Source organism: Rattus norvegicus, chromosome 14 (genome assembly GCF_036323735.1).
Source record: "Rattus norvegicus strain BN/NHsdMcwi chromosome 14, GRCr8, whole genome shotgun sequence".
Classification (NCBI taxonomy): Eukaryota; Metazoa; Chordata; class Mammalia; order Rodentia; family Muridae; genus Rattus; species Rattus norvegicus.
In genome coordinates this window covers 40,418,835-40,436,411 of record NC_086032.1, presented here as the reverse complement: position 1 = coordinate 40,436,411, position 17,577 = coordinate 40,418,835, and the positions used below count along the sequence as shown (strand labels likewise).

At 41.1% G+C, this 17,577-nt stretch overlaps 1 protein-coding gene across 2 annotated transcripts in view; it reads left to right on the top strand.

Moving 5' to 3' along the window:
* Grxcr1 (glutaredoxin and cysteine rich domain containing 1) overlaps nt 1-17,577 on the top strand; it is a 122,417-nt gene that overhangs the window by 44,082 nt on the left and 60,758 nt on the right. The window contains exon 2 of one of the 2 annotated variants that reach the window (XM_039092286.1): nt 2,284-2,370. The exons of the other annotated variant lie outside the window; for it this stretch is intronic. Within the exon in view, the coding sequence (XP_038948214.1) occupies nt 2,284-2,370 (87 nt within the window). The remainder of the gene's footprint in view (nt 1-2,283; nt 2,371-17,577) is intronic. 2 annotated transcript variants of the gene reach the window in all.

The window sequence follows — 17,577 nt, the reverse complement described above, 5'->3', positions numbered from 1 at the left end:
AAATAAGGGCAGTAAAAAAAAAATACACATGAAGTCGCGCCCTGACCTTCAAATGTGTGGGTACTGACATGTGCACTTGCACAGTTGTATGGTGTGCGTGTCATATCCCTTCCACATATAAATATGCATAAATAAGAATTAAGACAATTACAGTAGTAGACAATAGATAAAATATTGAAATTCAAATATTTCTATCAGTTGTGAATGTACGGACTTTTGCCGTAGGCAAGATCTCAGTTACATCTCTCTAAATGCATCTGTTTTTGGTCTTTGTTACCTCTGACTGCTCTATAGACTCAGGTCTTTCACAGACTCACAAAGAAGTTACTTTTCACTCTGCCCATCTTTTCCTGTGGTGGGAATAGAAGCAGGCATCTTTGAGCTCTCCAAAAGTTAGAGATGGGGCTGAAAATCCCAACTACGATTTGTGATGTCCATGACGTCATTTGATATTCCACACGGAACATAATTAATCCCTGTGATCAGATTGCAACCACAATATCCCTATAAATAGGCCGACAGTATCAACTATGTTCTAGAAATGTCTTCAGTTTACTTTTTAATTCTGATTTCCTGACTCTATTAACTTTCCAATGATTCTGACAAAGCCCCTTCCCTTGAATGTTAAAAATTACCAAGGAAGGATGGGATTTTAATGGGAACAAAAGCATCTTCACTATGGAAAGTCACCATTTTTTAGGCACCATTCTACAGGTACCTGGCAACAGGCTCACGGCCCTCCTCATTTTTCTTTTAGGTGAGGGGTGGGCTCAGCCTGGGAACTAGAAGAGAATGAGGCTTTTGTCTGGAGATTATACAGTGTACCCACAGCCCAGAGCAATTTGTGAATATCCTTTCTAAGTCCTAGGAAGTTTCAACTCAAAGTGTGCTCTTGGCCTGCCTTCCAGAGAGGGAGGGAAGCCGACATTATTTGTGTGGGACTCCAGTGTTCGGAGGAAGCTATTCTAGTAGCTGGTATGGATACAACAATGAAATCACTCTTATAAATCATAGCTAGCGGCAAAGCAAGACAATTTTAGTATCTTACATCTGGTATACTGGAAGCAATGTGACACAGATTCAGCTGGAAACGTTGAGCCCTCTGCGTTCCAATAAGAGGGCTGTGAAGTGAAGTGGATTTTTGTGTGTATGAAGTCACATGCTATGTGGCTGCACATTTTAAAAAAAAAATCAAGAAAGGAGAGTGTGGGCACCTGAACCTGACTCATGGTCACCTCTGTGGGAGGTCTGAATGAGGAAGTTTCCTTCAGAAAGGAGGAGAAAGGGAGGGGGAGAACATAGTACGTCACCTCCCCTGACAGTCCTAGGAACAGGCAAACTTCCTGTAGATTGTTCATTTATTCTCCATGGGGTACAAAGAGAACATTCTGTTTTAAAGTTCAGCTTTATCGCCAGAACACAGAGAAACTTTAGAATTCATTACTAGTAGTCTGCACTGTGCATTTGGAATACACAGGGCTTTTACTGACTGGTTCTGCATCAGACCCAGTGCTGACTGAGCCTGGGACAGACTCTCCAGGATTGCTGACCCCATGATTCACGGACCACACTTCAGAAGCTATGGCGATGCATTTGTCGTCTTACGGGAACTGTAGAGGGACAGTGAGCCATGCTCGCTCCCTTCCCTCCCGTTCTCAGCTTTATTTTAGCATACATAACAAGTAGTAGTAGTAATAGCAACTTAAAAAAGTCACTGACAGTTTGACTCAGTGCAATCTGCTCAGTGCATAAGAGAACATTATTTACGACACAGCAGCTGGCGTATGTATTTCAGGGGTGAAGTACCTGCTGACTATGTGTAAGGTCCTCATCGATGTATAATAATCAAACCATGTAAGAGCCAACAGAGATGGGAGAGGAGGCCATGAGGGGCTTTGGAAGCAAGAAAATACAACGTCTTTAATAGAAGGGCTAAAATTCGACAAGTGCAAATTTAGCATCCCATTATTGGGTTGGGAGATAAAGGTACCAGAATTCAACTCTCATTTCCCACATGTTTGCTACGTGAAGCAGAGAAAATTGTTTTATGTCTCTGAATCTCAGCCTCTACATTTTTTTTTCAAAGTCTGAAACCACATCAGAGAGTTGCAAGAACACAGGAAATTACTTGCACCAGGACTCATGATATTTATTGCTTCTTCATAAATGGCTACTGCCCTTATCATCAAAAAGAGACGGATATAAAAGTATGAAGACAATATACTGAAAATGAAATCTTGGGAGTTCAGTTTCTCACGATCAATCAAGTATTCTTGTCTTTAGATACAAAAAGGCCCTGGGCTTGTTCCGAAAGCTGCCAAGTCAGGATCTCCACAGACAATCTTGACGTGCTTAATCAGCATCCACATGGTAACTGGGGAACAAAATGGCTGAAGGCATGACAAAGTGAAAGGAAAAGTATTTGTAGAGCACCAGGGCCAGGGCCTCATTACAAGTATGGCAGTCTACACAATTACCTCCCAGGATATTCTTTCAGCACACGAATTTCCACACGTTGTTCCAGGTTAGTGATTCACAGCTGACACAGCTTTGCTCATGGAAAGCATTTGACAATGTCTGGACACTCTGTCTTTCTCCACTAGGATATTGCTATTGGATTCTAGTAGGTGGCCAGGAATGCTGCTGAGGACACAGCCATGTACAAGACAATGCCTCGATCCCCCATATTTATTATCTGGTCCACAGAATCAACAGAGATAATGCAAAACCCCTCCTAATTTTAATTTTTATAGTAAGAACATGCTTGAAGTCATAAAGGTAAGGAAAAATTAAGAAGTTTGGGGCAGTTTTTAAAGAAAGATAAAGTTAAAATCCAAGCTGAGAAGTTCAGATTTTTATAAGGTAGGGAATAGGGGCCACTTTTTTTTTGCTGAAGTATTGATAAAAGCAAAATTATATATATGTATATATTTTTTCCATAGGATAGACATTTGAAAATATCTTGATATAGGTGGGAAGGAGATAACGTACTAGGAAGAAACTTGAATTAGACAAAGCAAATAGGATACAGTAATCTAGGCACCAGGCGGTGGGTACTATGAAATTTGAGAGTTGTATATGTTGTGACAGGGTATAGGCGAAGGGACAGGAGAGAGTATCGGTCAGGACATGTCCAATGGATGTGGGTATTGCTTAGGATGTGGATGGAGGTGTGGATATCAACTGGTTGTGGCTCCTCTTACTAGAGAGAACTAATAGTAGGAATCACAGCGGGCCTCCTCCCTCTAGGCTCAGAATTCTTTTTTTTTGTTTGTTTATTTATTTATTTTAGATATATTTCTTTACGTACATTTCAAACGTTATTCCCCTTCCTGGTGTCCTGTCCATAAGCCCCCATTCCCTCCCCTCCCCTCCTCCATATGGGTATTCTCACTATACATTCCCTTATTGTCCCCTGTCGCCCATAATCCCCTGCACTGGGGGTCCAACTTTGGCAGGACCAAGGGCTTCCCCTTCCCCTGGTGCCCCAACAAGGCTATTCTCTGATACATATGCAGTTGGATCCCTGGGTCAGTCCATGCATAGTCTTTCAGGAGTGGTTTAGTCCCTGGAAGCTCTGGTTGGTTGGCATTGTTGTTTTTATGGGGTTGCAAGCTCCTTCACCTCTTTCAATCCTTCCTCTAATTCCCCCCAAGGGGCTCCTGTTCTCAGTTCAGTGGTTTGCTGCTAGCATTGACCTCTGTATTGGACATGCTCTGGATGTGTCTCTCAGGAGAGATCTATATCCAGTCCCTTTCAGCATGCATTTTCTAGTTTCATCAATCTTATCTAGTTTTGGTGGCTGTATATATAGGGGATGCATGTGTGTCAGGCTCTGAATGACCATTCCTTGAGTTGCTGCTCTAAACTTTGCTTCCATATCCCCTCCTATGAATATTTTTCCCCTTTTAATAAGGAGTGGGAGCATCTGCATTTTGGTCACCCTTCTTCCTGAGCTTCATGAGGTCTGTGAATTGCATCTTGGGTAATTTGAGCTTTTTGGCTAATATCCACTTATCAATGAGTACATACCAAGTGTGTTTTCTGTGATTGTGTAACCTCACTCAGGATGATATTTTCTAGTTCATTCCATTTGCCTATGAATTTCATGAAGTCATTGTTTTTGATAGCTGAGTAGTATTCCATTGTGTAGATGTACCACATTTTTTGTATCCATTCCTGTTGAAGGGCATCTGGGTTCTTTCCAGCTTCTGGCTATTATAAATAAGGCTGGTATGAACATAGTGGAGCATGTGTCTTTGTTATATGTTGGAGCATCTTTTGGGTATATGCCCAAGAGAGGTATAGCTGGGTCCTCAGGTAGTGAAATGTCCAATTTTCTGAGGAACCTCCAGACTGATTTCCAGAATGGTTGTACCAGTCTGCAATCCCACCAACAATGGAGGAGTGTTCCTCTTTCTCCACATCCTCACCAGCATCTGCTGTCACCTGAGCTTTTTATCTTAGCCATTCTCACTGGTGTGAGGTGAAATCTCAGGGTTGTTTTGATTTGCATTTCCCTTATGACTAAAGATGTTGAACATTTCTTTAGGTGCTTTTTGGCCATTTGATAATCCTCTGCTGAGAATGTTTTGTTTAGCTATGTACCCCATTTCTTAATAGGGTTATTTGGCTCTCTTGAGTCTAACTTCTTGAGTTCTTTGTATATTTTGGATATTAATCCTCTATCAGATGTAGGATTGGTAAAGATCTTTTCCCAATCTGTTGGTTGCCATTTTGTCCTAATGACAGTGTCTTTTGCTTTACAAAAGCTTTGCAGTTTTATGAGGTCCCATTTGTCGATTCTTGATCTTAGAGCATGAGCCATTAGTGTTTTGTTCATGTGTTCGAGATTCTTCCCCACTTTTTCTTCTATTAGTTTGAGTGTGTCTGGTTTGATGTGGAGGTCCTTGATCCACTTGGACTTAAGCTTTGTACATGGTGATAGGAATGGATCGACTTTATGCTCAGAATTCTTGGCATGAGCATTTGAAGGTAAGAGGAAGGAAGTCTCCTAAGGTGTGCTCCTTAAACTGAAGCCTTGGTCACATGGGAGTATAGAGATGCATATGTCCCCAGTGTGTGAAAACTCTTGTGGCTATCATTCCCTCAAAGAATGTAGCTCCTGGAAAGTTCTTTTAGATTTTGCTTGCTTTTGGTTTTACTTATGAAGAACAAGATCAATCTGTAAAGTTTATTCACACCAGTAGAATTCTGGGCATTGTATCAGTTGGTGTCTTGGTTAATGATCTGAATCTCTGTCTCTCTGTCTGTGTCTCTCTCTGTCTGTGTCTCTCTCTGTCTCTGTCTCTGTCTCTATCTCTGTCTCTCTCTCTCTCTCTGTCTTCATATGTATACATGTGTGCCCATGCATGTGTGCCCTGACATATGTGCACATGGATGCTAAAGGACAGCTTCAGTTATGATTCCTTCAGTGCTGTTCCTCTTGTTTTTCTTCAGACTCACTAGTATGAAACTCATCAAAGAGGTTAGGCTCAGTGACCAGAGCCCTAGGCATCTATCTATCTATCTATCTATCTATCTATCTATCTATCTATCTATCTATCTATCTATCTATCTATCTACCTACCTATCTATCTATCATTTATCTATCATCTATCATCTATCTATCTATCTATCTATCTATCTATCTATCTATCTATCTATCTATCTATCTATCATTTATCTATCATCTATCTATCTATCTATCTATCTATCTATCTATCTATCTATGAGTGCAATGGATGGTGGTTTAATAAAAAACTCAGTACTAGTCAAAATATAAGGAATAAATATTAGTAGAGTCCTTAGCCATAAATGAACATCTATATAACACCCCTTTTGCATGATTCAGAGACCACTGTGGAAGAAGGGAAGTAATATTGTCAGGTTCAGAGGTCAGAGAGTACCACAAGTCTAACAATGACTTCTGGACCTAAAAATACTGCTTCACCCATAAACTCACAGCATCTGTGGTTGCCTGTATAAAATGCATACAAGTTAAAGCCAAAAAATTCTGCAACAGAGAGCAATGTTACTTTTATTTTTCAAGACAAGGTTTCTCTGTGTAGTCCTGGTTGACCTGGAACTTGCTCTGTAGACCAGGGTGACTTCGAATTCAGAGATCTGCCTGCCTCTGCTTACTGAGTGCTGGGATTAAGTGAGTGTGCCACCACCACTCGTCTTCTATTGCAGAAATTTTAACTCTTTTCACTTGTATTTTCCTTTGCCATAAAAAGGGTCTCCCACACGTGGTCCTACTTCATGTCTGACTTTGATAGCAAGTTCCCAGACTTCTCTGACAATGGCTTTAGCAGTGCATAACTTCTATGACAATTAGAGGCAAACTTATTGCAAGGAAGAGAAGAGCTAGAATAGAGTTCAAAGGGCATGAGGCATGCCTGACTGACAGGGATACACCAACTCCTTCTCTGTAGGGCACTGTCTTTGTGCCTATATCCTTCCTGTTTAAGTATCAGCTTGAGGAAGCATCTCACAGATGCTTTTATGAAGGTTTTAGAAGAGCAAGATGTTTTGTGCTTCCCTTTTGTACTTTCGCTCAGGTTGTGTTTGTGGATAACACAGAAGATGGCTTAGGCTAGCGACCACTGGTTTAAGTGTTCCTGACACTGCTGTACATTTGTTTGAACTGTACTGGATTAACTACAGGTTTCTTTTGGGCTTTAACATTGTATAACTTCAGTGTTTTTTGATTCCTATACTTAAGATCTGGTACTTTAAAATCAACCAATGTGTATGTGCGTGTGTATGTATGCATGCATGTATGTATGTATCATATATCTGTCTATCATCTTCTATTTATATAGCATCTATCTAATCTTTCATCTGTATCTATTGTCTGTGCAATTATCTATTTGTTTGTGGAAGGCAGATTGATGATAGCTTATATATCTTATTCTAAAAGTTATCTCATAATATCCAGAAAATATGACTTTGTTACCTTTCAGTCAAAATATCGTCACATTATAATGAAACTAGACATATTAAAATGAGAAAAATGTACTAGATTATTAACCAAGACCACTATAATCACAAGGTGGTTATAAAAGGGCAGCAGGAGAGTCAGAATCACAGAAGCAGCATAAATTGTGGTCAGGTGCTTTGAAGATGGGGGATGGCAATGGGAGGAATCATGACTCAAGGAACCTGTTCCCCGCAAAGACAAAGCAAGACTTTGAAGGTCGTGTGGCTCTGTTGGCTCCTTGATATTTGCTCGAAAGAGACTTTGACTCCAGCCTTGTAAAATAGTGTTTGTTTCTCTAGGACATTAAGCTTATAGTTACTTACTGTAATGAAATTAGGATCAATACGCTATTTAAAACCTTTATCCATGAAAGCTTACCAGTCATAAATCCTGTATTGGTCTTTCTAATTTCATACTCTTTATCAAATAAAATGGGATATAAAATCAGTCACAGTCAATAAATAGTTAATAAGCTCACATAAAGTCATAAATTCTGTTATTTGGATTAAGTACCAGGTTCATTATTTTTCTTTTTTTCCCCCTCCATCTTTATTAACTTGGTTATTTCTTATATACATTTCAATTGTTATTCCCTTTCCTGGTTTCCAGGTCAACATCCCCCAATCCCTCCCCCTCCCCTTTTATATTGGTGTTCCCCTCCTCATTCTCCCCCCATTACCGCCCTCCTCCCAACAATCCCATTCACTTGGGGTTCAATCTTAGCAGGACCCAGGGCTTCCCCTTCCACTGGTGCTCTTACTAGGATATTCATTGCTACCTATGGGGTCAGAGTCCAGGGTCAGTCCATGTATAGTCTTTAGGTAGTGGCTTAGTCCCTGGAAGCTCTGGTTGCTTGGCATTGTTGTACATATGGGGTCTCAAGCCCCTTCAAGCTGTTCCAGTTCTTTCTCTGATTCCTTCAACGGGGGTCCTATTCTCAGTTCAGCGGTTTGCTGCTGGCATTCGCCTCTGTATTTGCTGTATTCTGGCTGTGTCTCTCAGGAGAGATCTACATCTGGCTCCTGTCAGTCTGCACTTCTTTGCTTCATCCATCTTATCTAGTTTGGTGGCTGTACATGTATGGGCCACATGTGGGGCAGGCTCTGAATGGGTGTTCCTTCTGCCTCTGTTCTAAACTTTGCCTCCTAGTGGCCTTAGGCAGGACATACTATGCTGTGACTCAGTGTTTTCCCTTTTGAAGTTAAGATATTAAGAGTTCTTGTCTTAAAGCATTAAAGGTTTGCCAACTCCTTAAAACACACACAATTCTAATCTCCCAGAATGCTCTCCACTAATTACTTCTATCATGTGCAATATGAAAATCAGAGAATGAATAAATTTAGCTGAAGTTGGGACCATTATCAGTCACACAGTCCAAAAGACAGAAGAGTTAAATACAGAAGCCCAAGGGAGAGCTGGGGATGAGGGATCTGCCCGAGGCTAGGTTCAGTTTTCTGAACTTTTGAATTTTCAGTGGCTTTGTTTTCAGTTCTCATTCTATTCTGGGAATTCTGCAGAGGCTGATATCACTTCTCTTCCCTGTGCTTCATGAAAGCATGAGTTAGAATGAGGTACTGCAGCCCCTAAAGTAGGATTTTATCTCCTCCAAATGCACAGAAAGAAAATTGGTTACATTTACCTGATTATTCAAACATTTCCCTTGGCGTGGAAAATTAAGGACATTCTCATTTATCATTGTTTGATTATTTGGGGGGATGAAAAGAAAGGACTCTTGATATATCTATATATCAAAATTATATATATATATATATATATATATATATATATATATATATATATATATAAAATTTATGTATTTACATCCCACATGCTGCCCCTCCTGGTCCCCTTTCACAGGGTTCCTCCTCCCATCACTGCTCCCCTTTGCCTCTGAGAGAGTGGCTGCCCTTCCTATCCCCCACCCTGGTGCATCAGCCTCTACAGGATTTGACACATTCTCTCCCACTGAGACCAGACAAGGAAGCCCTCTGAGGGCTTTGTGCTGAGGGCTTTGATTTTAAGAAAAGTATAACATGTGAAAATGGTTAGCATGGGACATCTTAGCCATTTATTCTGATGCTATTATTGTCCAGTGTTTTCTTCTGGGTTTGTGAATTGCATATTTCAAAGGATGAGAAGAAAATAGACTTTAAGAAACATCTCTGTTTGTAGGATGCACCTGATTGATTTGCTGTCTGGCTTCTGTTGTCTGAGAGCTCAGCGTTTGGGGACTGGATGCTACTGCCTGTCATTATCTTGTCACTTCCCTTGATGCAGATTTTATCTGTGGAGATGAGAAAATATCAAGCACCAATCAATAGTGCTCACAAATATCCCAACAGAGGAGAGATTATTCAAATGGGAAGAGGGGCTTTAGAGGAACATTGTTTCCTCTAAAAAAGAGGTTTTAGATTTAGACAGCAGTCTCTCCCCTAGGAGAGGATTGAGCTATAACGACACTGGCATGCTTGCAATGTTTTATAATTCATAATGTATGATCCGGTGCATTTTACATAGGACATCTCAGTTCCCTGGTGGCTAGATTATTGTGACCCCCATATTAGAGATGAGAAACCCTAATCCCAGAAAAGTCAGCTGTCTGTCACACTCATATGGCTGCCCCATTAGAGTTCTCCAGAGGAACAACAGTGCATCTGTCAGTGCTTTGTCAGCCTGACCCAACTGGACTCACTTGGGAGGTAGAAACCTCAGCTGGGAAGATGACCGACAGCACCAGAAAGCAGGATGAGCAAGCCATGAGGAGCAGGCCAGTATGTAGCGCCTTTCCACGGCCTCTGTGTCAGCTCTTCTGGCCTCAAGCTCCTGCCTTGTCTTGGATGCTGGAATAGAAGCTACACGGTGAATAAAACTTTTTTTCTCCAAATTGCTTTTGCTCATGGTATTTTACCATGTGTCTAACTAAGACACAGCCATTGTCTATCTCTGTACAGAAAGGTATTTATGTCTAGCAAGGGATTTTTATATGATGTTGGTCTTGGACTTAGGGGGGTTGTGAAGTCTTACTATTTAACTTTTGGCCAAGTTGGAGACCCAGGAAAACCTCAATATAGTTTAAAGCAACTGTAATTTTCTATAACCTTCAGAACAAAAAAAGGAAAAAACAGAAGGGAAAAAGAGGGTGGATGTCAAGTAGCCAGGTAGAGAGCACAGGGCCAGCCTTGCTCTACCTCTCTGCCTTGCTCTGCCCCATCCCCCACCCACAGACATCATGGTGTCCGACTACTTTCTTTTGTATACTCTTAAATTCAAATGCAAATTTCCTCTAAAAACATCTTTGTGTACAGACCCAGAAACAACTTGACCAATTAGATTTCCGAGTAGACCCTGGACAAGAACACTATGATCATAGCTGCCAAGTATCAAAGCTGTGGTTGAGATGGTTTGCTCAGTGCAAGCATTTTTATTCTGAAACAAAAGTTTGAGCAGGGTTCGGTGGCTCATTCCCGTATCCAGCACTTGGGAGGCTGAAAAAGGAAAGAAGCCACACAGTGAGGCTTTGTCTCAAAAAGCAGAAAAAATCGTTCCAACCAATTAGACTGCGTAGGTCTGCTTTTTTCTCAAATGTGAATGAGTGTGTGGGGTAACCTTGATACCACATTGTAGGGAGCGGCTAAAGATGGCGCCGACATCCGGTGGTCGTTTGTGGTAAACACCTACAGCGCATGTGTTGGCAGACCCCCAGCACCTACAAGGCCAGGGTGATATTCATGCTAAATAGGTATTTCATGCTCCACCAATCCCCAGTGGACAAATTTACAGCCACAGCCTGTTTTGTACTTAAGGCAAGTGCCTTTGTTCCCCGGGGTCCCCGTACTATCAATGAGGTGTTCCTGCAATAAAGGCTGATTGAGAAGGATCCAACGGTGTTGCGTCTTCCTTGCCGGTCGAGGTGGGCGCGACACCACATGATGAATGTCAATCTAAAGGTCGTCGTGGACAGTGCCAGCAATTGGAATTGTCTGGATACAGAGGAATAGGAAGAAAGGCGGCGGTGGGAAGAGGCAAGCGCCCTTTAAAGGGGAGACTGGAGCAAGCTTCCATTACTGCTTTGAGCTAGAAAGCAAACTATTTCTGCTTCCATGTTCTTTGGGTTTTCAAAAGATTAAAATCCAGGTTTCCACCTGAAACCTTGAGCTGGCTTAGTGGTGAATGCCAGAGCGACACTGCCTGTCCCACAGCTTTCTGATGGGGTAAGGAGGCTTCTTTCTTTATCCACATAGTCAGTCAGACATGCCGCAAGATCAGCAGTGTCTCGGGAGGGCATTCTCTGAACGGTCATTTTAATTTTGGTGAGTAGGACAGTATTGACTTCTCAGTTAATGTCTCGGCAGGTTTAGCAATCAATCTGAACAGATCAACAATTTCTTGGGAGGTCATTAACGTTTTTCTTGTACAGTCTTGGGACATTAACAAACCAGAAAGTTCCCTTTATAGAAATATTCACCTGTGGTTCATTCATTCATATCTGCAAAGTTGGGTGCTGAGAAAAGGAGGCTTTTTGTGACACTTGATAAATATTTCTGACTTGACTGTTTGCACATGCCTAAAAATATATGAATAACAGTCGCCCTCAGTAGGAGGTTTGGTTTGTAATCCTTGTACAACAGTGTAAAAGCCCGCCATTGAAGTGCATATTGATGTGTAACTTTACTTGTGACCTTTAGCTTATAGAAGAGTGATGAAGCTGATACGTCAATGGCATTTTATATTAGCAATGACATTTTCAACATAACACATCTTTTGCCGAGTGTTTGTTAGACACCAGGTTTTTGTTATTTCTCATTTGTCAAAGAGTCTTACCTCACAAATGATCATACGGTAGAACTTAAGGTCCTAATTTTACAAGTAACGGACTTACAATGTTTGAGTATATTTAAGTTAAGATCATTTAGTTGCTGAGAGGGAAATGAACAAAATCTGTCTAAATTATAGGAAAGTATAGAAATTATTATTATGCACCTACTATGTACCAGATTGTGTCACAGGTTCTTATTTCTTAGGAAAAACGTGAGTTCCTGATTTAGTAGAGGTATAGTTTATTTGTAGGTCCTGGTAGGGAGCAGATAGTGTGCGCTCTATAATATTCCATAGTCCTGCCTATTTTAAAGGAAAAGATTGGGTAAGAGGACAGAGGGGCTTTGTTAATGGTGTAAGGAGGAATGGTTGCCTGGCTGGCGGTGGTGATGTTGCCTGAGGTTGTTGATGTTGTTGAGGTGGTGACATTTAATGGAGGATTAAAAGTGGAGGGAGAAGCAGGCACTACCAAGGTTGTTCCTTTGACAATCCCATCCTGGTATAACTTGCTATTCAGTTCTAGAACAGTGTTTTTCTTTGGTTATTTATAACTTGCAGGATCACATAGTATCATGCTCTAGAAAGGGCACACATTCTGCTCTGACCTTAATCCCTTCCCTCTGAGTTACCTGGACGCCTTAAGCCTAGATTTCCTCATCTGTTAAGTCTGGATCTTAACTTTCATCATGTATGGCAATGAAAATAAGGCACAGGAAGTCTCCAGAGATGCACTGAAGGCGCAGTAAGCAGGAAGCAGAGCTACATTTAAATGAACCATTTGTGTCTCACAGAGCAATGTGGAGAAGTTCCCAATGGAGTTCTACACATATACCATTGAGAATTAGGATGAGTGGTTAATTATTCAACACAATGTTAAGATGCGTCTTTTAATGTACATTGAACTACAAGTATTTTCAGAGTCTCATGGAGAGGAAAAACGAGCAAGCATCAGATTAAGAATGTTCTGCCACTTGAAGAAGCCATAGCCCTGTTCCATTGCTGGCCTGCTGATTAAAATCTCCAGACTGGCCTGTCAGGTCATCAGGAAATCTGGGTCTGGTCCCAGAGTGCTTTCTGATGTGCTATGTAACTCAAAACTCCTGGCCTACTTGCTTTCAGGAGGAGGACAAAAGATCTCCACACTTTACATATCTCAAGGGAGTCTTTTAAAAAAGATGAATGACAAAACACACACACACACACACACACACACACACACACACACACACACCCCTGAAAATTGTACTCCAGTGTGATATAATTTACTGCTATATATAGGATGTAATTTAGTAAGGAAGCAAAGATTTTAAGTCACGGTCTACCCCATGGGCAATGGAGTCTAACAACAAAGTGTGAGTTAGTAGTCACTTTGGTATGAAAAGGGAAAGGACATAATAGTGAAGTGCTGGGGTTCATTGGGGTCAGGTTGGGGAGCTGGGGCAGCTCCCAGACTTTGGAAGGGCAATTATCTAGTTCTCTATGCTGACTTAGCTGAATCTGTATTACTCTGTCATCTAATCAGGATCCTCTCTGAAACTAGAATTTAGATTCATGACCTTAGAGAGTACCACCATGGAAATTACACTGAGAATTAAATACATGAAAACTTATTGTTAGCATTGTGTCTGCCACTGATGTTCAAAGACATTTTAAACACATTATCATCATCATTATTATTATCATTATCATTATTATTATTTAGTAGTAATATTATTATTGTCTTAAGACTGGAATTCCTGTAGTTAATTAGATCTGGATTCCTTTAGGCCTTGAAGTACACTTGAGCAAGGCTTAGAGGACTGTATCAAGAAGTCTATCCAACCCTGGCTATAACCTAACAGACAGCTACTGTAAACAATCCACCAGGTCCAAGGGCTAAGCATGTACCATACTGTTGCCCTGAATGGGATGTGTGGGGACTAATGCCAAGGGCTCATCCGGTGGAGTGAAGGTTTCAGAATGCCTAACGATGAATAGTGATGCAGATAGCATTTCACAGGAGCTATTGCATGGACAGGGCACACAGGCTGACTCACAGCCCCTCAGACTTATTCATACACATTCCCCCCATTTCTGTCTATTTGCTACAGATTGTGGGGAAGCCCCCAGGCATCTGAAGACTCATCTTTGTAACTCATACAAAGGAGGAGAAGCCCGCCCTTATTGGTCCCTGGGGCTCTTTGAGGTCAGCAGACCTCACAGCAGTGCCTTATCTATGCTGTTCCAGGGTTTTCCATCTTTTCTCTCCTCATGCTATTCCCATGGTAACCCTCTGGGAGGGAGAAAACGGCTAGTGTACCACTGAGAAGCTATTTTTAGATTTCTGGCCAGATGCTTTGACAAATCTGTTGAGAGATAGAAAAATGAATCAAATATAGACAATTTTTTTGTCAACGGAGTTATTATTTAAAATTCATAGAATAAAATTGGAAAAATTCTTCAAAATTCACTCAAAATATTCCTACCTCTAGGCAGGCATACTTCTAAATTATACATAATATTCTACTCTAATATATAACCATATTCCCTAGCCTCAATTTATCCCATGTTCATTCAGCCTTTGTTCTCAGACCGAAGGAGCTGGCAGTGAGGTTGAATATAATTATTCAGAATGTGGCCTACATAACTCTGGGCAAGCCATTTGTTTAGATTATGCTACCATTAGCACTGGCTACATTTGTGTGGCACCCATCTTATGCAACTGTGTCACTGACCTTTCTCCATTTGTCTTTTTGAAGTGTTAATATGATTCAGTGCAACTTGCACCATCGTTTATGCATATCATAGCCCTCTTAGGTTAAAGGCTTTTGAGATTTAGAGTAGCCATAACATGACACGAGCCCTTCAAACGAATCTAGAGGAGTTGAGTAACATGCAATTTCCCTTTCCTTATGTTTTAAGAAAAGACATTTGAGGTGGTTCAAGCATCACAAGCTCCTCCCATCCCATTGAACCAGTAAGCAGTATTTTCCCTCGGATTTTTACCTAAACTTATCCTTCCACTATCAACACAAATGTCAGAAATGGACCTCTAAAGCAACCTTAGAGAGCATCCTGTACAATGTTCTAGCTCCTTAAGCATTAGTCTCAGTGTACCTAGCAAGTTGCAGCACTACATTTACTTTTGTACGCTGTTATTTCAGACTGTAAGCCATATTGCGAAGGAGGACGTCTTTGATTGCATACCATGCATAGCACTATGTTTGTTTATTCTCATGACTGAAAGGATGACAAACCGTTATTTTAAAAGGATGTAAGCTCAAGTTCTCTATCAGGAGGAGCTGGGAGATATAACAAATCCTCCCAATCTAATATCCATTCAGCTCAACACCTGTTTGTGATAAAGCTTCAAAGAAAACCTACTACAGAAGGCAATATCTTTATCATAGCCAAGACTATACCTGGGAAATTCACAGCTAACACTGCAGTAACTGAGGAAGAAGAAGAAGAGGAGGAAGAAAGGAGGAAGAGGAAGAGGAGGAAAGGAGGAAGAGGAAGAGGAGGAAGAGGAGGAAGAGGAGGAAGAGGAGGAAGAGGAGGAAGAGGAGGAAGAGGAGGAAGAGGAGGAAGAGGAGGAAGAGGAAGAAGAAGAAGAAGAAGAAGAAGAAGAAGAAGAAGAAGAAGAAGAAGAAGAAGAAGAAGAAGAAGAAGAAGAAGAAGAAGAAGAGAAAGACAAGGAGGAGGCGGAGGAGTGGGAGGAGGCAGAGGAGGCAGAGGAAGGGGAAGAGGGAGAGGAGGAGTAAGAAGAATCACAACCACAACCATAACCTCAACAAATGTTTCTTTCCTTAATAAGGTCTTGTATGTGGTGAAGTGTCCTTTTTGACATCTCTACTTAACACAAAGTTACAGGTCCTGGCACAAGGGATTAAATGAGAACAAAGAGAGAAATGAGAACCTAATTATAAAGGAAAGATCCCCAGAGATCAGAGAAAGGAGAGCTTTGGCCATCCTCTGAAGGCTGCATTGTGTACAGTGACCCTCCTATCTCCATTTCCATCGCAGTGAATGGGAAGAGGAGCTGCCGACCAAGAGCACCTGCTTAGGCCCTAAGATGCAGAGTGTCTATTTAAAATGTAGAAATGATCTGCCTTTGTCATTGGTCACCTTCATCTTTTCTCTAACATTTTGTGTGTTTTCAATCTTAAACACTTCATAGGGAACTGTAACCACCCACCCCGCCCCCACAACGAGACGTTTTACTGTTCGTGTTATTATTTACTTTCTCTTTTCTCCACCTCTCCTCCTCCACCCTTTCAATTCCCTAACACCAGGAAGGAAAGAAAAAAGGATAGAGGGGAAAGGGGGTTATAATATCATTAGACTCTTTCCTGTTGATTAGGGGCTTTGAGTTTCTTGGGGGCAAGTTTTATCTTCGCCAGCAGGACATCTAATTTCTTCTTTTTGTTTCTTTGCACATTGCTACTAGACAAACTGCAAAAACTGCAACCAACAGCATCCAGCCACCAACTGGCCAAATAGCCCCTTCTATGGGAGCTCTAGCATTTGAGAAGTCTCCAGGATTCCAGACACCACACAACTGCAGAAATTATCTGCAGCTGGAAAGCATGCCTTTGCTAGAGCAGGAGGCAAATCATAGTTTGTTGTGGACAACATGAAGCAGCCCCATATATCCCTCATCTGGGATTAAAACAAAAGCATATTTCCATAATCTTACTAGATTCTCATTACTCCCGTTTTTTCCTCTTTAACTTTGAACATTGAGTTACCATTTAGTATCTTGCTAGCTGTTTTCATAGTAGCTCTTACTTAATCTTCTCAGCAAAGCAGTTAGAAAATGGTAATGCCATTATTATTACATTTTAGAGATAAGAAAACTGAGGCTTACTAACTCATTTGCTTCCCAAGCACACATAGAGAGCCTGAGTTAGAATCCAAAAATATCTGACAAGGCCATGCTTTCTCTACTCTAGTGGTTTATATTATGACAGAAATTATACATTGAATGCTCCCTGATAGCCCATGTGTTAAGAGCCTGATTCCAAGAGAGGAGTTGTTGGGAAGTAGTAGTAGTATATTTAAAAATAGAGGGCTACAAGGTGGCCTTTTGATCACTGAAGAATGCCGTCAGCGCTGTTATGGTAGAACCATGGCCCTTCTTCCTCCCCTTCACTTCATAAAGCAAGCAGTTTTACTGCACCACACAACCCCACCATAGGCCCATCATAGGCCCAAAGCAATTAAGTCTCTCAGTCCTAGACTGAAACTTCTCAAGCTGTGAGCTAAAGTAAGCTTTTCTCCTGATAAGATGAGTTCCTCAGACATTTGTTATAGCGACAGAAATTTAACATATACCATATTCAGCTTTCAGATAATTGGTCTATGTAAGGTTTACAGAACATTTTTATAATCATTTCTTGTGTATTTTTATTTTATGTGCATTGGTGTTTTGCCTGCATGTGTCTGTGTGAAGGTGTCAGATCTCCTGGAACAGGAGTTACACAGTTGTGAACTTCCTTGAAGATGCTGGGAATTAAACTCGGGTCCTCTGGAAAAGCAATCAGTGCTCTTAACCCCCGAGCCATCTCTCTAGCTCTTTTGAACCTTTTTAATTTGATAAAACCACTTACAAATCAGATGATCTCCTAAATTAAGAACTTTAAGCTTATGTGTAAACAATTATGTTTGTCACCTATAACTCTGTGACTTCATCTAATCTTTTAGATGTTACTCTTCCTGTGTTCTCATTACCTCTGTCCTTTGTTCTACCTTCAGAGTTGTGAAGTCACTCATTCCTTCTAGGCTTCTGGGGTTTT